We start from the raw sequence: 15524 nt of genomic DNA, 5'->3' as shown, positions 1-15524 counted from the left end.
ATATATTTAAATAACTTTTAATATTAGCATAGTTTTAGATTTACAGCCAAGACCCCACAGAGAGTTCCATATGACCTGTACCCACTTTCCCCAGTTGTTAACATTTTACATGACTGTAGTATCTTTGTCACAACTAACAAATTCATACTGATATATTATTAGCTAAACTCCACATTTTATTCAGATTTCATTAGTTTTTTCCCTAATGTCCTTTTTCTGTCCCAGGATCCCAGCTATGATATCACATTGAATTTAGTCATCATATAAACTTTTAACTAAGACTTCATTTTTTTTAGAGCAGTTTAATGTTTATAGCAAAATTGAAAAAAAGGTACAGAGATTTCTCATTTACGCCCTGCATCCACACAAGCATAGCATTCCCCATTATCAACATCCCCCTGCACCAGACTGCTACATTTGTTAAAATTGATGAGAACCTTGACTTTTTTTTTTCTTAAAAGATATACCTTTTCGTATTTTTAAAATTTTTGGACATTAATTAAGTAATATATCCTGACTTCACTGTTAAGCATTGCAATTATTATCATGGTAATTAAAGTCAATTCTAATATGATTTTTTTAATGCAACTACATTTGACAATGTTTCTGTGTGTTTATCTAGTTGAATATATGGAAAAATACTGCTGGCATGTAATAAGCTCTCAATAATTTAATAAATTTTAATTCAATAGTTGAGTTAAATTTTGAGATAATTAGCTTGCTATATTTAATATGACATTTTTCCCCAAGAAATAATGACTACCTTTGGTAAATAAGATTGACTTCCAAATGGCTTTAAATTCCTGACTTTAAGTATACTTTATGGATGTTGATGAGCCACACTTGGCTAAGTAATGGTAGTTATACATTAAAAGGAACTCATTTAATTCTTTCCATAATGAATACTAACATGTTAAAGATTGTGCTCATTTAAAAAATTAAAACCTAACCTATATGGGAAAAGAATCTGAAAAAGAACAGATATATGTATATATATAACTGAATTAATTTGCTGTACACCTGAAACAAAAAGAACAACAGCAAACATAATACATGTAACAGCAACAAATATACAATTGCCTTGACAATACTACATTATGTAAACTTTTTTTTTTTTTGCCTCAAGTTCTTAACTTGGCTTACTATAGAGAGAAGATGGATCTGAGAGTCTTAGTATTCAAGAAATATCAAACTGCCTTATTTCTTGGGTTATGTCTGTTCTAAAGTGAAAACCTACAGCTCTTTTGAACAGACTTAACACAATGAATATTGCCAGCAATATAGGTGATATTAATTATTAAATAGGCACTTCATTTTTTGATTAGTTTTCAGTAGTGCTAATGGAGATATTCTTTTAGTAAGGTCATTGTACATCTATAAGAGAATTTAAAATATCAGCTAATGACTTTGGCTTTCTAATAATAAGCACTTTTTTTTTTTTTTTTTTCAGTATGTGGGCCTCTCACTGTTGTGGCCTCTCCCATTGCAGGGCACAGGCTCCGGACACACAGGCTCAGTGGCCATGGCTCATGGGCCTAGCCGCTCTGTGGCACGTGGGATCTTCCCAGACCGGGGCACGAACCCATGTCCCGTGCGTCGGCAGGCAAACTCTCAACCACTGCACCACCAGGGAAGCCCATAATAAGCACTTTTTAAATCATTAAATTTGATTTAATCAATCATCTATTTTTCTCCATTGTTTTTTCAAGTACTGAACTTATCACTTTTTAAGAAAAGATAGATGATTTTTCATACTTTTTCTTTCATAGTTTATATATTATGATTGAAAATTATAATTGAATGTATATAAAACACATAATTATATATAAATACATATATATACATATATATGTATACAGAAATAAATTATAAAATTGGAAATTGGTTCTTGTTTCTCACTCCTAAAGTTTTATACATTCTTATATTTACTATCAAATTAGGGAGACAATAAAACAACTAAGAACAAAACAAAGTGGGAATATGAAGTAAATGTAACAGATACAAGTAAAAGTGCTCTGATAATGCCCCTCCAATGAAGTTTATCTTTTCTGTCATGAATAATTTCTTCTAACGTCCGGAATCCTATTAAAATTTGTATGTCATAAATTTCCACATTCTGCCTTATATTACCATTTCAGACATTCCCTTCTTAACTAAAGTCTCCCTAATTGCAGTTATTTGTTTTCACATTTTCCATGGCGTTCCACAGAACTCTATTTATAGAAGTAAATCTAAACCTACCAAGTTACATCATTTCCAGGCTTTGCTAACCTTCTGTTGGTTCAAATTAAGTTTTATGACCCCTTATTATATTAAAAAATTTTTCTTGGAACTGAGCACTAAATTAAACATATTTTAATGTATTTTAAACCTATGTCTCTTAATAGGAGTTCTTCACCATCATAAGTTCCCTATTCATTGTCTCCAATATTGGCTATGCCAATTTCCTCTCATTTATTTATTCATTGTTTCCCCATTATGGGCTCTGCTTTTACTGTGTTCTCTGGAGTGCAGAGCCTTGCAACTATGTACAGCATCAGATTGCTTACTGAGCTATGCTAAATTGCATTTCGATCCCAGTGGATGGATTTATTCAAACTTTCTTGGAAGTGCTGTTTGAGAAGAATAGCTCTGAGTATGATTTTTAGAAACGGAAGGAAATTCAGTGATGCTTGTTCTGTTTTCCTCATAATATAGAGGAGAAAAATCTCAGTCCTGGAATTGTGACTTGGCTTATCTAAGGATACATAACGACAGAGATGAGAACAGAGATTAGGTCTCCTGGCTCTCTCTCCAGTGCTCTCTGACACTCTCCTTTTCTCAGGGGACATTTAGTAGAGGAGAAATCTTGCTGACTTAAACAGAATATTATGAAGTAGGGCCCATTATCTGCCCTTCAGTTTGCAAATCCAAACTCTAGGAAGCCATTTAATTATTAATTCAACAAAATCTTACTGAACACCAATTATATGCCAAATACTGTTCTACCTGATTGGTACATGTAATTAAAGAAAAGGAATAAAAATTCCCCATCATCTGGAAGCTTATATCCTATTTATGGGAAAAAAAGAACATAAACAATCAACATTCTTTTAAAAGAGAAAATCATTTAGAATGTTGGCAAGAGATAAGTTTTAAGGAGAAAAGAATGAAAGCAAGATAAACGTAGAGATCGGGGAGTGATTTTTCCCTAGCAGGGTCAGGGTAAGCCCCACGAGAAGCCGAGATTTGAACAAAGGTTGGAAGGATTTGTGGGAGTTAGCCATGTTGATTCTGGAGGAGAAGCACTGTAGGCACAGGAAACAGAGTGCAAAGGTCCCGGGTAGGGGACAATGTGAGAGCTGCAGGGAGGGAAAGGCAGCTGATGTAGCTGGAGAGAAGCAGGAAAGAGAGTAGTAGAAAATGAGGTCAGAGTGATAACCAGAGCTTTATCAAATAAAGCTACACTATGCAGCTTGGTAACCACTAGCCACATATAGTCACTGGGCACTTGAAATGTGTCTAATGCAACTTAGAAATTAAAATTTTACATAACTTAAATTAATTTATATCTGATATTAATAATTAATTTATATTTAAAAACTGCAGCATTTGTCATTGTGGATGTAGATATAACTAGGAATTTATTTTGGTAGTCAGTTCAGTTATTGGAAAAATTTTAAGTATATTTAAAACATCTTGAGTGTGAGAATCTACTTTTTCAACTGGAAATTTTATGAACTCCAAGTAACGAGTAATCCTGTGTAAAACTTAGCATCCAAATTGGGAAGACCTGTTAGGTGTAAAATAACGACTGGATTTCAAAGATGAGTATAAAAAAAGTAAAATAGGTAATTAACATTTTTCAGTATTGATTATTTATTGAACTGGCATTTTAGATATACTGGTTTAAACAAAATAGAAATTAAATCATAAAATATATAAGCAAAAATTTTATCTGTTTATTAATGCAATAACTAGAAAATGTACAAGCACTTATATTTCTTATAGTCTACTGAACTGTATTTCTTTTGAAAGTGCATTAGGTGATTATAAGGAGGTTGGATTTGCTCTAGGTGAAATAGGGATACATTGGAGGATTCCTAGCAAGAGAGTAATAAGAGCTATATTTTAGTTCTACTTTTTAATTATTTAATTATAACTATCATTTATATTCCTCATGTAAATTAATATTTAGATAGATCCATACCTTATGCATATTGCAACACAAATAAAGCATAATTTGGTTAGACAAGTGATTTATCTTTTTTCCAATTATATTATTACTATTAGCTTTCATAAATTCATCTAATCATGAAAGAGGATAGCCCAAATAACTGTTGTAAATTATCACATTCTAACATACCTTAGGTCTGGACAACATTAGCAAGTTGTGTGCACCATCTCCAGAAATAAAACTCAGAGTACCTTCAAGTCTTTATGTTAACTCCCAACTGATACATCAAGTAGCTCATCAAAAATGTCCATACAACTACCATATAATCTACGAATTCCACTTATGGGTATTTATTGGAAGAAAGCAAAAACTCTAATTTGAAATAATATATGCACCCCCATGTTCATTGCAGCATTATTTACAATAGCCAAGATATGGAAACAACCTAACTGCCCCACAACAGAAGAATGGATATAGAAAATATGGTAGATGTATACAATGGAATATTGTTCAGCCATAAAGTAGAATGAGAGCTTGCCACTTGTGACAATATGGATGGACCTTGAGGGCATGATGCTGAGTGAAATAAGTCAGACAGAGAAAGACAAATATATGATCTCACTTATATGTGGAATCTTAAAAAAACAGAAGTCATAGAATAGATACAAAGAGTAGATTGGTGGTTGCCAAAGGTAAGGGGTGTGGAGTGGATGAAATGGGTGAAGGGAGTCAAAAGGTACAAACTTTCTACTATAAAATAAGTCACCAGAATGTAATGTACAGCATGGCATTAGTTAATAATACTGTATTGCATATTTGAAAGTTTCCAGGGAAGAAGATCTTAAAAGTTCTCATCACAGGAAGAAAAAAATTCTGTAACAATATATTGTGACAGATGTTAACTAGACTTATGTGGTGATCTTTCCACAACATATGCAAATACCAAATCATTATGTTGTACACATGAAACTAATATAATGTTGTATGTTAACTATACCTCAATTAAAAAAATACATACTTGGAAAATGTCCATACATTTTACTTATTTCTGACTCAATGAGTGAGAGAAATTATTTTGGACACACTGCAACCAGTGCCTTAAATATTCTCTACACTAAAGCCATATTGGAATTAAGTTAGAGTCAAATATAGCCTAGAACTGAAAAAGAAAAAAAATTATTTTAAATGTTTAATCAATGGAAAGCAGTAGTTTTTAAGCTTTCAATGATATATAATATAATACTTACCAATGTCATACCCTGCAATGATTCAATAAGCAACATGCAAAATTAATCCCAAATAATTATATTCAGAAAAAAGAAAAAAAACTGTAATTTTTAGACAATCATTCTAAGAAGATTTGAAATGATAAAGAGATCCCTCTAAAGTAAATCTGTCAATAATTTAAATGTCCTTATCATAGAATTTCTGAATTTTTGCCTAAATTCAAATTTTTACACAGGTCTAGAAAGGAAAGGGGTATGTAGTTAACAGTTAGGAAAAGAGACTATTTCTTTTAAATGTATTTCTGTTTTACAAAAATACATTTAGTGTATTTTTAACAAAACTACCATTAGTGTTAATGGGAGTTAAACACATAAATCCATTGTGCATCAATAGAAGAGCGGAAACTGTAATCTATAAAATGAATGAATTAAATCATTATGAGCAATTTTTTAGCATATGACCTCCTCTAAGTTCTATGAAGTATACAGTCTGACTTTTTGAAATGGCACTTAAAAAGGTTTTACACTCTAATTGAATAACCATTCACTAGGCTTATTTGTCACTTAGATCTCTCCTAATACCTGTGAAGTAGGGTTTTTAAAATAGGAGACTGGATGGTAAAAGCAGTAATTTCTCATCAGGGAATATTTAATAAGTGGAAGCTATTAGCCAACTAAAGGACACAAAATAGATTAATCTTTCAAAGATATGTCCTTTGGGGATTATAAATTGTTCAGTTTCCAGGGGGAAAAATCTTCTGGACAGTTATATAAAGATAGGTTTGCATTTAATATTTCTTCATAATACATGAGAAAAGACTTTTAATTTTTTCATTATAATCATTAATTAAGATTATTTGAAAATAACCAGAGGTAAAACTAAATTAAAAACTATCCAATTTGGGTAAAAGTTACTTCTTATAGATTGTGATATATTTTTGTTTGATGTTATGAAAGCTAACTTTTTGGTATAGTATATTATTTTATTTTATAATATTTATAGAATACTGTTATGATATAGAAGAAAATCTAATCCTATGCCCCCTGACTGTGGTTATAAAATATACAACCAGAAAATAAACTTATTAACAGAGCTATGGTTTTTAACTAAATATATCTCTTTGCTCCAAAAGATGGACATATATCAACAACTTTTACAAAGAGTCATGCACAATACGTAACCAAGGAAAGTTGGATTCTTCTATTTATTTTGAGCTAAACTTAGAATCTAGTCTCAAATCACAGGTAATTTTAAAAGTTTTATCAATTATTTTGACTTAACTATCCATCCCCTTTGAAAAATTACATATTCTCATCATTCAAAGGTCTTAAAAACAAGTGTACATGTGATTTTATATTTACCACAATGAAATAAACTCAAGATCACCTGTCAAGTAACCTATTGAAAATATTTTAATGGATCCTTTAGGTTATACATTTTTAAGAGAATATATAACTGAGTACAGGAATCCTGACATTGATAAAATTTGGAAGCACTACTGAAAAGTTACTAGATTTTTCCCTTCCTTTATCATGGGTAAAATTGACTTTATAAGAAAACTTAGTAACACAAAAAATAACATGCCCTTCTCCAATTCAGTTATAAGAACTCATCCTGACATCTTGTCTGGTACCTCAGGAAAATATTTTTCCTTGACTTTCCCTCCTTCCCATCCTCTTCTCCTTTCTTTTCTCCCTCCCTCCCCTTTCATCAATACATCCATTTTCCTTCCTTCCTTCTTCGCTTACCCTGACACATATACCTTATTTTTAGGGTTTTATGTCAATACATATGTTTTCTATTTTGTAAGCAAAAAAACATTTTAAAGTATTTTAATATTTATTAATTATTTAACATTGCTTATAGAGAGCTTACTCTATGCTAGTCACTGTACAAGATACTGGAAATATTTAAAAAATACTAACAAATAGAAAACTTATGAAGTTGAACTAAAAGTATCACATTTTATTTATCCATGGAGAAACTGAGGCACAGAGCTCTTAAATAGCTTGCTGAACATGACTATTAAGTGGAAGGGTCAGGATTAGAATCAAGGTCCTATGACTCAATCTATGTTGTTATTAACTATTATGCTATGGTGCTATCATAAGAAAACTTATAAGGAAATTGTCAAAATAAGTCAGCTGCAGGTTTATTCACTCCAAGAATTGCTGGCTAACTTCCAGATGTTAGCTTTAAAGGACAGTTCTACTTCAACCTCTTTTGAAAACAAACCACTTATGATGCTTGGTTCATATATCTATTCAAGACATTCTGAATTAAATTACATTTCCTTTCTAAACCACATCTTTTGAGTATTAGTCTTTGGCATTTACTATCAGTTGCAAGAAGTAATACACTTCTTTTTTTTACTTAACTGTACTTCATTTTACAGTTTAGGTTATAGTGAAAAAGACTGTTTCCTACTTGTACAGAAATAAAATTTAATTTGAAAACTGAAAACTTTAAAAAGGTAATCTAGAATTTATTTTTCCTTGAGTTGAAGTGTTTAAAAGTTAAAAGATGAAACTAATTTTCCCATTTTCTCTAGATAACCTAGAGAAATAGAATCTAGTCTTTCCATAAAAATAAATTTTTATGAAGTACAGCGATGCTGCATATTTTGGAAATTTGTGTTAAATGAATAAAAGAGAAATTCACATGAATTTTCTCTAGTTTGCTCACATTTCACATTCAAACATTTGGGCATATGTTGAAAAATCAATGATTTTAGTCCACACTATCTCCATATTTTGAGATAAAGGGCACTGCTTAGCTGGGGAAAGAAAAGAAGAGTGCCAGTAGATAAAATCAGATAGGGTGCATAATGAAACATATAGTAAAATGTCAGTATTTAACACGCTCTTATCATTTATGTACAATAAAATACTTTAAAAAAACTCTGCTTATCCAAAATGCAAAATCAATAATTTTGAAATTAAACAGAAAACAATGGCTAACATATGATTGCATTAGAATACTATTATCAGAGGAGAATGAAATTACTAAACTTGCCCCCCAAAAAAGGTGATGGTAAAAACCCAAGTCCTAGCAAAAGCAATACAGCCCAGGTTATAGCAACCATAATGAAGTTTAGGATAATCACATAAGTTTATTCAGATACACTCATACTCAAAAAAATTAAATGGTACTAATGGTTATGTCATTAAGAAAAATGATATGTAGCTTACACATTAGTATCCTTTTTACTCCTACATTTCACAGAGCTGTAATTCATCCTAGGTATGATTGATAGCCATTTCTTTGGAATAATTGATATTTATAGGTAGTAAATAGAGAGCAAATTACAAATAGTGAAGATAAAAAATAAAAGCAAATATTCTAATTCAGGACTGATTTTCCAATTCTTGCCAAAAAATTATCATCAAAGGAAACGTTGGGTCTTGCTAGGAAAGCTTAAAACAAGTTTAAAAAAATCCATGTTTAACTTGTGCTTAAAAGAGGGTCCTGACTTCATTACACAAAATTTGAGTGAATTCACAATATCACATATTTATAATTATACATATACATTATGCAAAAGTATCTGTGTACTTCTTTGGCAAAAATGTGAATTTTTGGCAGAGAGGAATTTTTAAAAAATGAACAAATAAAACAAATACAATGTCCTAAAATTGTAGGCAAGTCACAAATGAATATAACTCCATAACAGTCAAGGGAACAAAGATTCAAGCTAAAATACTGAATTCTAAATCTATTGTCTCATATCTTTTTAATTCTCTCCTCCATTATTCTTCCCCATGGGGATCATCCAAGTTTTGCCCACAGTAATTCAGAAGCACTGGTCCTGAAATTGAGGGGAAAGGCATCAATGGGCATAATTGAGCCATTCACACAGCTTTCCTTTGAGAGCATATTTGATTGGCATAATATAAACATAGAATATGCATTTAGAAATAGACTTAAAGCTGTTCTAGAAATGGGGACTAAATGGTTCGTGAGATTGATGAGACAAAGATTCTATTACTCCGAATCACTGGTTTGAGTCTAGCTCACATGAAAGTGACTAATTCATTAACATAGGACAATCCTCAGAAAATAATGTAGTTAAGTTAAAGTCTCCAGATGACAAGAACTTTCAACAAATGTTACTTACGAAAACAAAACTTAATTGAAACATGTATCCTGAATCTTGTAGATGTTCTATTTTGAATATTCGTGATTAGGAAATCACTTTACTCTGAATTCTTGTACAAATGGTTCTTGAGCTTCCATTACATCAGAGATTGTGTGGAAGATTATAGACAGGACTAAGTTAGATCACATAATGCCAGAGGAACTATTGGTGAGCAATATTCTCAATGTGTTTTCTGACTAAATAGGCAATTGGGATTATTGCGTATTTCCTCAGTGTTCTAAGCCTAACTTTGTGTTTCACAGTTTAAATTTCAACCTTGTAATCTAATTCAAGCAATATGGACTGATCCTGTCCCTTACAAAGTTCCAGCTTTTTGTGTCTGGAGTGCAGTCCTGCTACTGCTGTCCTCTCCCAGTTCTTTCAGCTCATAAGTGTGCATTTCCTGACCCTTGGTTGTAGAGATGATAGATGGATGTATGGTGGGATAGATTGACTGATGGATAGAAAAAGTGATGAAGATTAGCTTTGTTTTCTTTAGGGAGGGAATCAATGTATAAACAGATGTTCCCAAAACAATTGTTAAAGTTGCCAGGAAAACTTTACAGTTGAAGGCTTGCTCAATATCTAACCATGACAATGATTCTCTAAAGTATATTCTAAAAACAGTAGGTAGGAAAAAATATTTTACTGCTCTGAGCTTTTACAATGTTTTCCATTGGAAGTTTGCTGACCTGAACCAACTCTCCTCCCTACACTCCACTCCCCAAGCAAAAGAAAAATAAACACATTCACACACACATACACACACATCTGAGGGGGACACTTGGTAATAGTCCCTAAGCATGTCACAACACCTTGTGTAGAAAGATAGCCCACATACATTTTATTTACTTCTCACTTTATTGAAAATTACAGTAACTGAATTTCTTAAGGAAAAAAAACAATGAGTATTTCAAAAATAAAAGGCAGCTTAGATGAATTCTGTCATATTTTGAAATGAAGTAGTCTAACTATAGATTAAAATTATAGTAATTTTAGGATATAAAATATAGTTTCAACTGGATTCCATTCATTAGATCTGTATGAAATATATTTAAAATCCCCAAATTAAAATTATTCAAAAAGAAGCATCAGATAAAATTATTTAAGATTACAACCATCATTGTACTATTTATTTCCATGATAAAGGTTTGCTAATTTGCAAATTAAAGGAAAATTAGTATTATCTATAAAAAATTATTGTTGTATAATAAATAAATATATTTTAAAGCTTCATGTCTATAAAAATAAGTTTCCTAATCTCCTTTTCATTATGGACTATAGATAATGTGATATGTAAGTAGTATTTTGAAAACATACCCAGCTAGTGAAACACAATGCATCAGGCATACTGGCAAAGAGAAAATGTGTATACTGCCTATTAAACTCTGATAAAATAATCTTAATTAAACCAGTGGAACTTGTATTCCACCTGGCTAGGAGAGTAGTCCTCATCTACTATTCAACAAGTCAACCTGGAAGAGAAAGGAATACAACTATATAATGAAAGGGTCTAGTCTGAGCAATGAGCAATCAAACATATGTTATTGCCACAGTTCCTAAACACTCCCTAAAAGTTATCATTTCTCTAACGTTTCCTTAGGTAGGAGGCTGTTTGTTGTTCTCAAAGAACAATAGCCTTCCTCTTCGTGAACAAAGTGAGACCAAAAAAAAAAAAAGAGGCAAGATTAAGAAAAATGGTGGCTATGATCACAAACCCCATGAAAATATGTATAGCGCTATTTACCAAATACAAATTATAGTTCAGGGTAAAATATCTGAAAGTCTTATTATTTTGTATAAGATTCCATTTATCTTCATTAAACCATAAGTCGAAAAATAAAAATAATCCTATCAAGGAAAAGAATAGATTATCACAACAAAGGAAAAGTAGATCATTTGATCATTCTTGGGCAAAAACAAACAAAAAGAGAAAGAGTACCTATGTCAGAATCATGTAAACGGTCCATTTTAGAACATGTACTCTTCCAGCATTCTTCTTCAAAGAATATCTCAAAATCTTAAATCTTACTGGTATGAAACAAGGTACTCTTTGGAGAATGAATGACAGCAGCAATATTAGTCCAACTTTATCTCATACAGGAAACAAAATGCATAACAATTGATACAAATTTGCTTCCTGGAGCAAGGTTAGTAAAGGCAAAGAAACTCTCTGAGAATTCCTTGGGGAAAAGAAGCAACCTTACCAAAAACAATTGAACAGATTATGTCAACTATCCAAAGCAATCAGTTTTCCTTCAATAGCTATTTCTCTACATAGCACAAGACATAGAAAAGCATCAATAACTTGAAGAATGAAGTGTAGAAAACTTCTGGGGAGGGGACCTGAAATGTACTAAATGTATTTGTGGCAGAATTAATTCCAACACCCAGGAGAAAGCTGCTAATGTGTTAGAGTGAGCTGTCAAGTGAAACAGGAAATTTTTTCCATGCATTTTCTAATGAGTTTTAATACACCCCCGGTATTTATTTTAAGACATTCTGCTTGTCAAGGTGGAAGTCCTGTTCTCATTTTCAGATAATTGACTAGTTTAAAAAAATCTTTATTCCATTTCAAAATATTAATAAAATAGTCCACTTCAAATACAATTCCCTTTGTCCCAAAGGCACCTGATTAATTTCTTTTTAAAGCCAACTAAAATAAGAGAGCCCACTGAAGGTTTGTACCACTATTAGTTCTCTTTTCTTTCATTCTAACCTGATTCAAATGTCATAACCTTATCTTGTTCTATGATCCAAATACTTGGATGTTTAAAAATACACAAGTTGAGTAGTCAGTAAGACTTTTTCATCTCATATGTGCCTTTGACTATTTAGTACATGGCATTAGCTCTGTAATTCTAAAATATGCTCCAATGCTGATTATCACACTAAAACCTTTTCTTTGATTTTGTTTCTTTGGGTCACCAGAGATTAAATTTGGAAAACATATATCCCCAGTTAGAGTGAATTTGACTTAAATCAAGACATTTAGAAAATCATTTAAATTATTAATCAAGAAGATTAAATTTCCATCAAAAACTTACTGTAGTTTGACAGAAATATAATATGTTTCTATGACTCAGAGGTAACTTAGCTTTACTTTAGAAGGTATGTAAGAAAATTTAAAGTTTGAATTTTGATTAATATCAAAGTTACATTAGAAAATTGAACATTATTTAGTAGTGTAATATTAAAGTTAATTGTAGTTTATGCTTGTAAATATATTTGGAGTTTAAATCACATTACCAAGAGGTTCCTGAATACTGTGTTACTTATTCAAACTCCTCTGATTTATTCACTTATCAGAAGATTTAAAAAGTTGAGTTTTTAGAAACTTCAATTCCTAAATGAAGCTTCAATTTAAATCAATATAGTCTATAGTAACCAACAGTCCAACAGTAAACCAAATTAGAGCAAAAATGAATATATATTTAAATAACTTCTACTTCTGATATTAGTTGTAGGTTGAGATTTAATTTTAAAATAATTCCACAATGAATACAAGTATAATTGCCATTGGGGATGAGAATTTTCTGAATTTTCATGTTATAGAAATCCCCCACAGTTGTCACATTTAACCTAAAGTTCTGAGTTCAGTATTCAAAAACTGAAAGAAAAATAAGAGAATGTCATATTTATATATTTTCAAAGCTTCAAATATTAAATTAGTGCATTTGTATCCTTTATAATAATTCATAATTTATTATCCCATTAAATCACTCTTCATGAGCTTTTTAAATAATTAAGAACTTTTAAATGAAAATAAAAATTACTTAAAACCTAAATGATAATTTAAAATTATTATTTGGCTTTTATTGATTAAGCATTTTCCCTTTATTTTAAATGGAATATTTCCTATTTATTTAAAGTCACTTAGGATAAGAATACATACAGAGCTGTTCGGTCAGTGGCGTGAGCGTCTCGCCATGGCGTGTCGTCCGTGCCGCTCGGCCAGTTATACGCCTGTGCGCTCGCCCAGCCGGCCGGCCTGCGGAGCTCCCGCCCGCGTCCCCCGGCTGGTCCGGGGCGTCCGGGCACCGCCTCCACAGCGGCTCCGCCGGACGTGCATACTGGACCGCAGCCCGCACCCTGAGCGGACGGCGTCATGAGGCACCTGCCGTACTTCTGCCGCGGCCAGGTGGTGTGGGGCTTCGGTCGCGGCTCCAAGCAGCTGGGCATCCCTACAGCTAACTTTCCTGAACAAGTAGTAGATAATCTTCCAGCTGATGTATCCACTGGCATATATTATGGTTGGGCCAGTGTTGGAAGTGGAGACGTCCATAAGATAGTGGTGAGCATAGGATGGAACCCATATTACAAGAATACAAAAAAGTCCATGGAAACTCATATCATGCATACTTTCAAAGAGGACTTCTATGGGGAAATTCTCAACGTGGCCATTGTCGGCTACCTCAGACCAGAAAAGAACTTTGATTCTTTAGAGTCACTTATTTCAGCCATTCAAGGTGATATTGAGGAAGCTAAGAAACTACTAGGTTTACCAGAACATTTGAAACTCAAAGAAGACAATTTCTTCTGGGTTCCTAAAAGCAAAATAATGAATGGCCACTGAAGGAAAAGCATCTTATTTATTCATTCACTGTTTTCTAATATTTTACTGCTCATAACTTTACAGTCTCATCTTGGTTATGTTTTAAAAATCAAACATTTTCCTACAGCTGTGAATTAAACAGTACAATGTAGTTACCGTAATATGTTCCAACTGTTCAATTAAACCCATCATGTTACAGTACTAAAAAGGTTCATTTTAAAAATCAAGATTCTTTTTTATGTAATATGTTGATTAAAATATACCATAGAAAGGTCTTAAGTGTTTTATAATGGAAATGAAATATATATAAATATGGGTAACAGGCAAGTCACTGGTTTGAGATGAGAACTATTAATTCTCATGGTAAAATTCTAGCATGCATGTACCTGTATAGCATGCTCTGCTAATCAGAAGGCTCATAAAAATAACTATATTAAGCAGAGGTTTGACAGTTTATTACAAACCTAAGGGGAAAAATCCAGACTTCGTAATTTTGATATTTTGTGCATTTATATATTATTACAGACATGAAGACTTATGAAATTTCATTTTAGTTAGTCATTTCCTTTAAGGGCTCAAATCATTGTACTGTGTTCCATTTTTGTTACAGCTGCCTCAGTTCTAATTGGTCTAGACTCTCTCCCTATTATTTTTTTGTTTTTCTTTTAAAACAGTAAAATGAGTGTTTTTCAAATCTCTAGTTCTCATTTTTGTGTTGTATAACACTTCTCTCTTTTTAAGAGTAGATATTCTTCAACATTTTTCTTAACCTTTGTTTCCTGTAAACAATTGTCAGTTTCAGTTCTTCCATTTAGAATATCCAACTTTACATTTACAAAATGTAGAGTTTCATCTGTGTCTGTATCTGCCATCCCATCGCTTCACTATATGAACAGTGATTAAGTGCATATCTCTTGCATTTTAGAAAAAACACCCAAATGTTCATCTGTAGGTTTCCTCAAAGTTTAAATGAACACCTAGCATTTCATTTATATATACCAGTTTCTTAAACAACACAAAATACTTGTTCTCCCCCTTAGGGAAACTATTTAAGAGCCAACTAAACTATGAAATACAAAGTTATTTGTTTTTAATGTGACTGTATGTTCCTGAGCAAATGCAGACTGTTGTAGTTGTGTGTGAACAATGTAATTTAAGGCTAAAGAGTGCTATCTAGAAGATAATTTTAAAGATAACTCATTATAAAACCATTTTCCCCTAATCTGCATAAATGAGAACTGATTTTAACAAAACTGTTTATATAACATTTAGAAGAACATCTAAAGCTAATGTTGGAGAAGGGGGAAGCAGGAATAAATTCAGTTGGATTGTTTTGACTTTGGTGTATGAATTTATGGCAAACAGTGTAGTATGTGTCTTTTTCATTTCTTCTTTAAAGAAATACTTATAAAATGTAATTTAATGTTAGGAATCCTATACTTGAAAGA

At 31.9% G+C, this 15524-nt stretch overlaps 1 protein-coding gene across 1 annotated transcript; it reads left to right on the top strand.

Annotated features, from left to right (window-relative positions):
- Positions 1–13595: 13595 nt before the first annotated feature.
- LOC132490974 (riboflavin kinase-like) lies at positions 13596–14143 on the top strand. Its single transcript, XM_060099799.1, has one exon. It carries the CDS (start codon positions 13630–13632, stop codon positions 14095–14097), a length of 468 nt encoding a protein of 155 aa, XP_059955782.1. The 5' UTR covers positions 13596–13629; the 3' UTR covers positions 14098–14143.
- The last annotated feature ends 1381 nt before the right edge of the window (positions 14144–15524 follow it).

This window comes from Mesoplodon densirostris, chromosome 5 (assembly GCF_025265405.1).
Source record: "Mesoplodon densirostris isolate mMesDen1 chromosome 5, mMesDen1 primary haplotype, whole genome shotgun sequence".
Lineage (NCBI taxonomy): Eukaryota > Metazoa > Chordata > Mammalia > Artiodactyla > Ziphiidae > Mesoplodon > Mesoplodon densirostris.
This window is presented reverse-complemented; position numbering and strand designations above follow the sequence as displayed.

Coding starts and splice junctions, on each gene's coding strand:
- LOC132490974 (XM_060099799.1), top strand. CDS start 13,630: ATGAGGCACCTGCCGTACTTCTGCCGCGGCCAGGTGGTGTGGGGCTTC.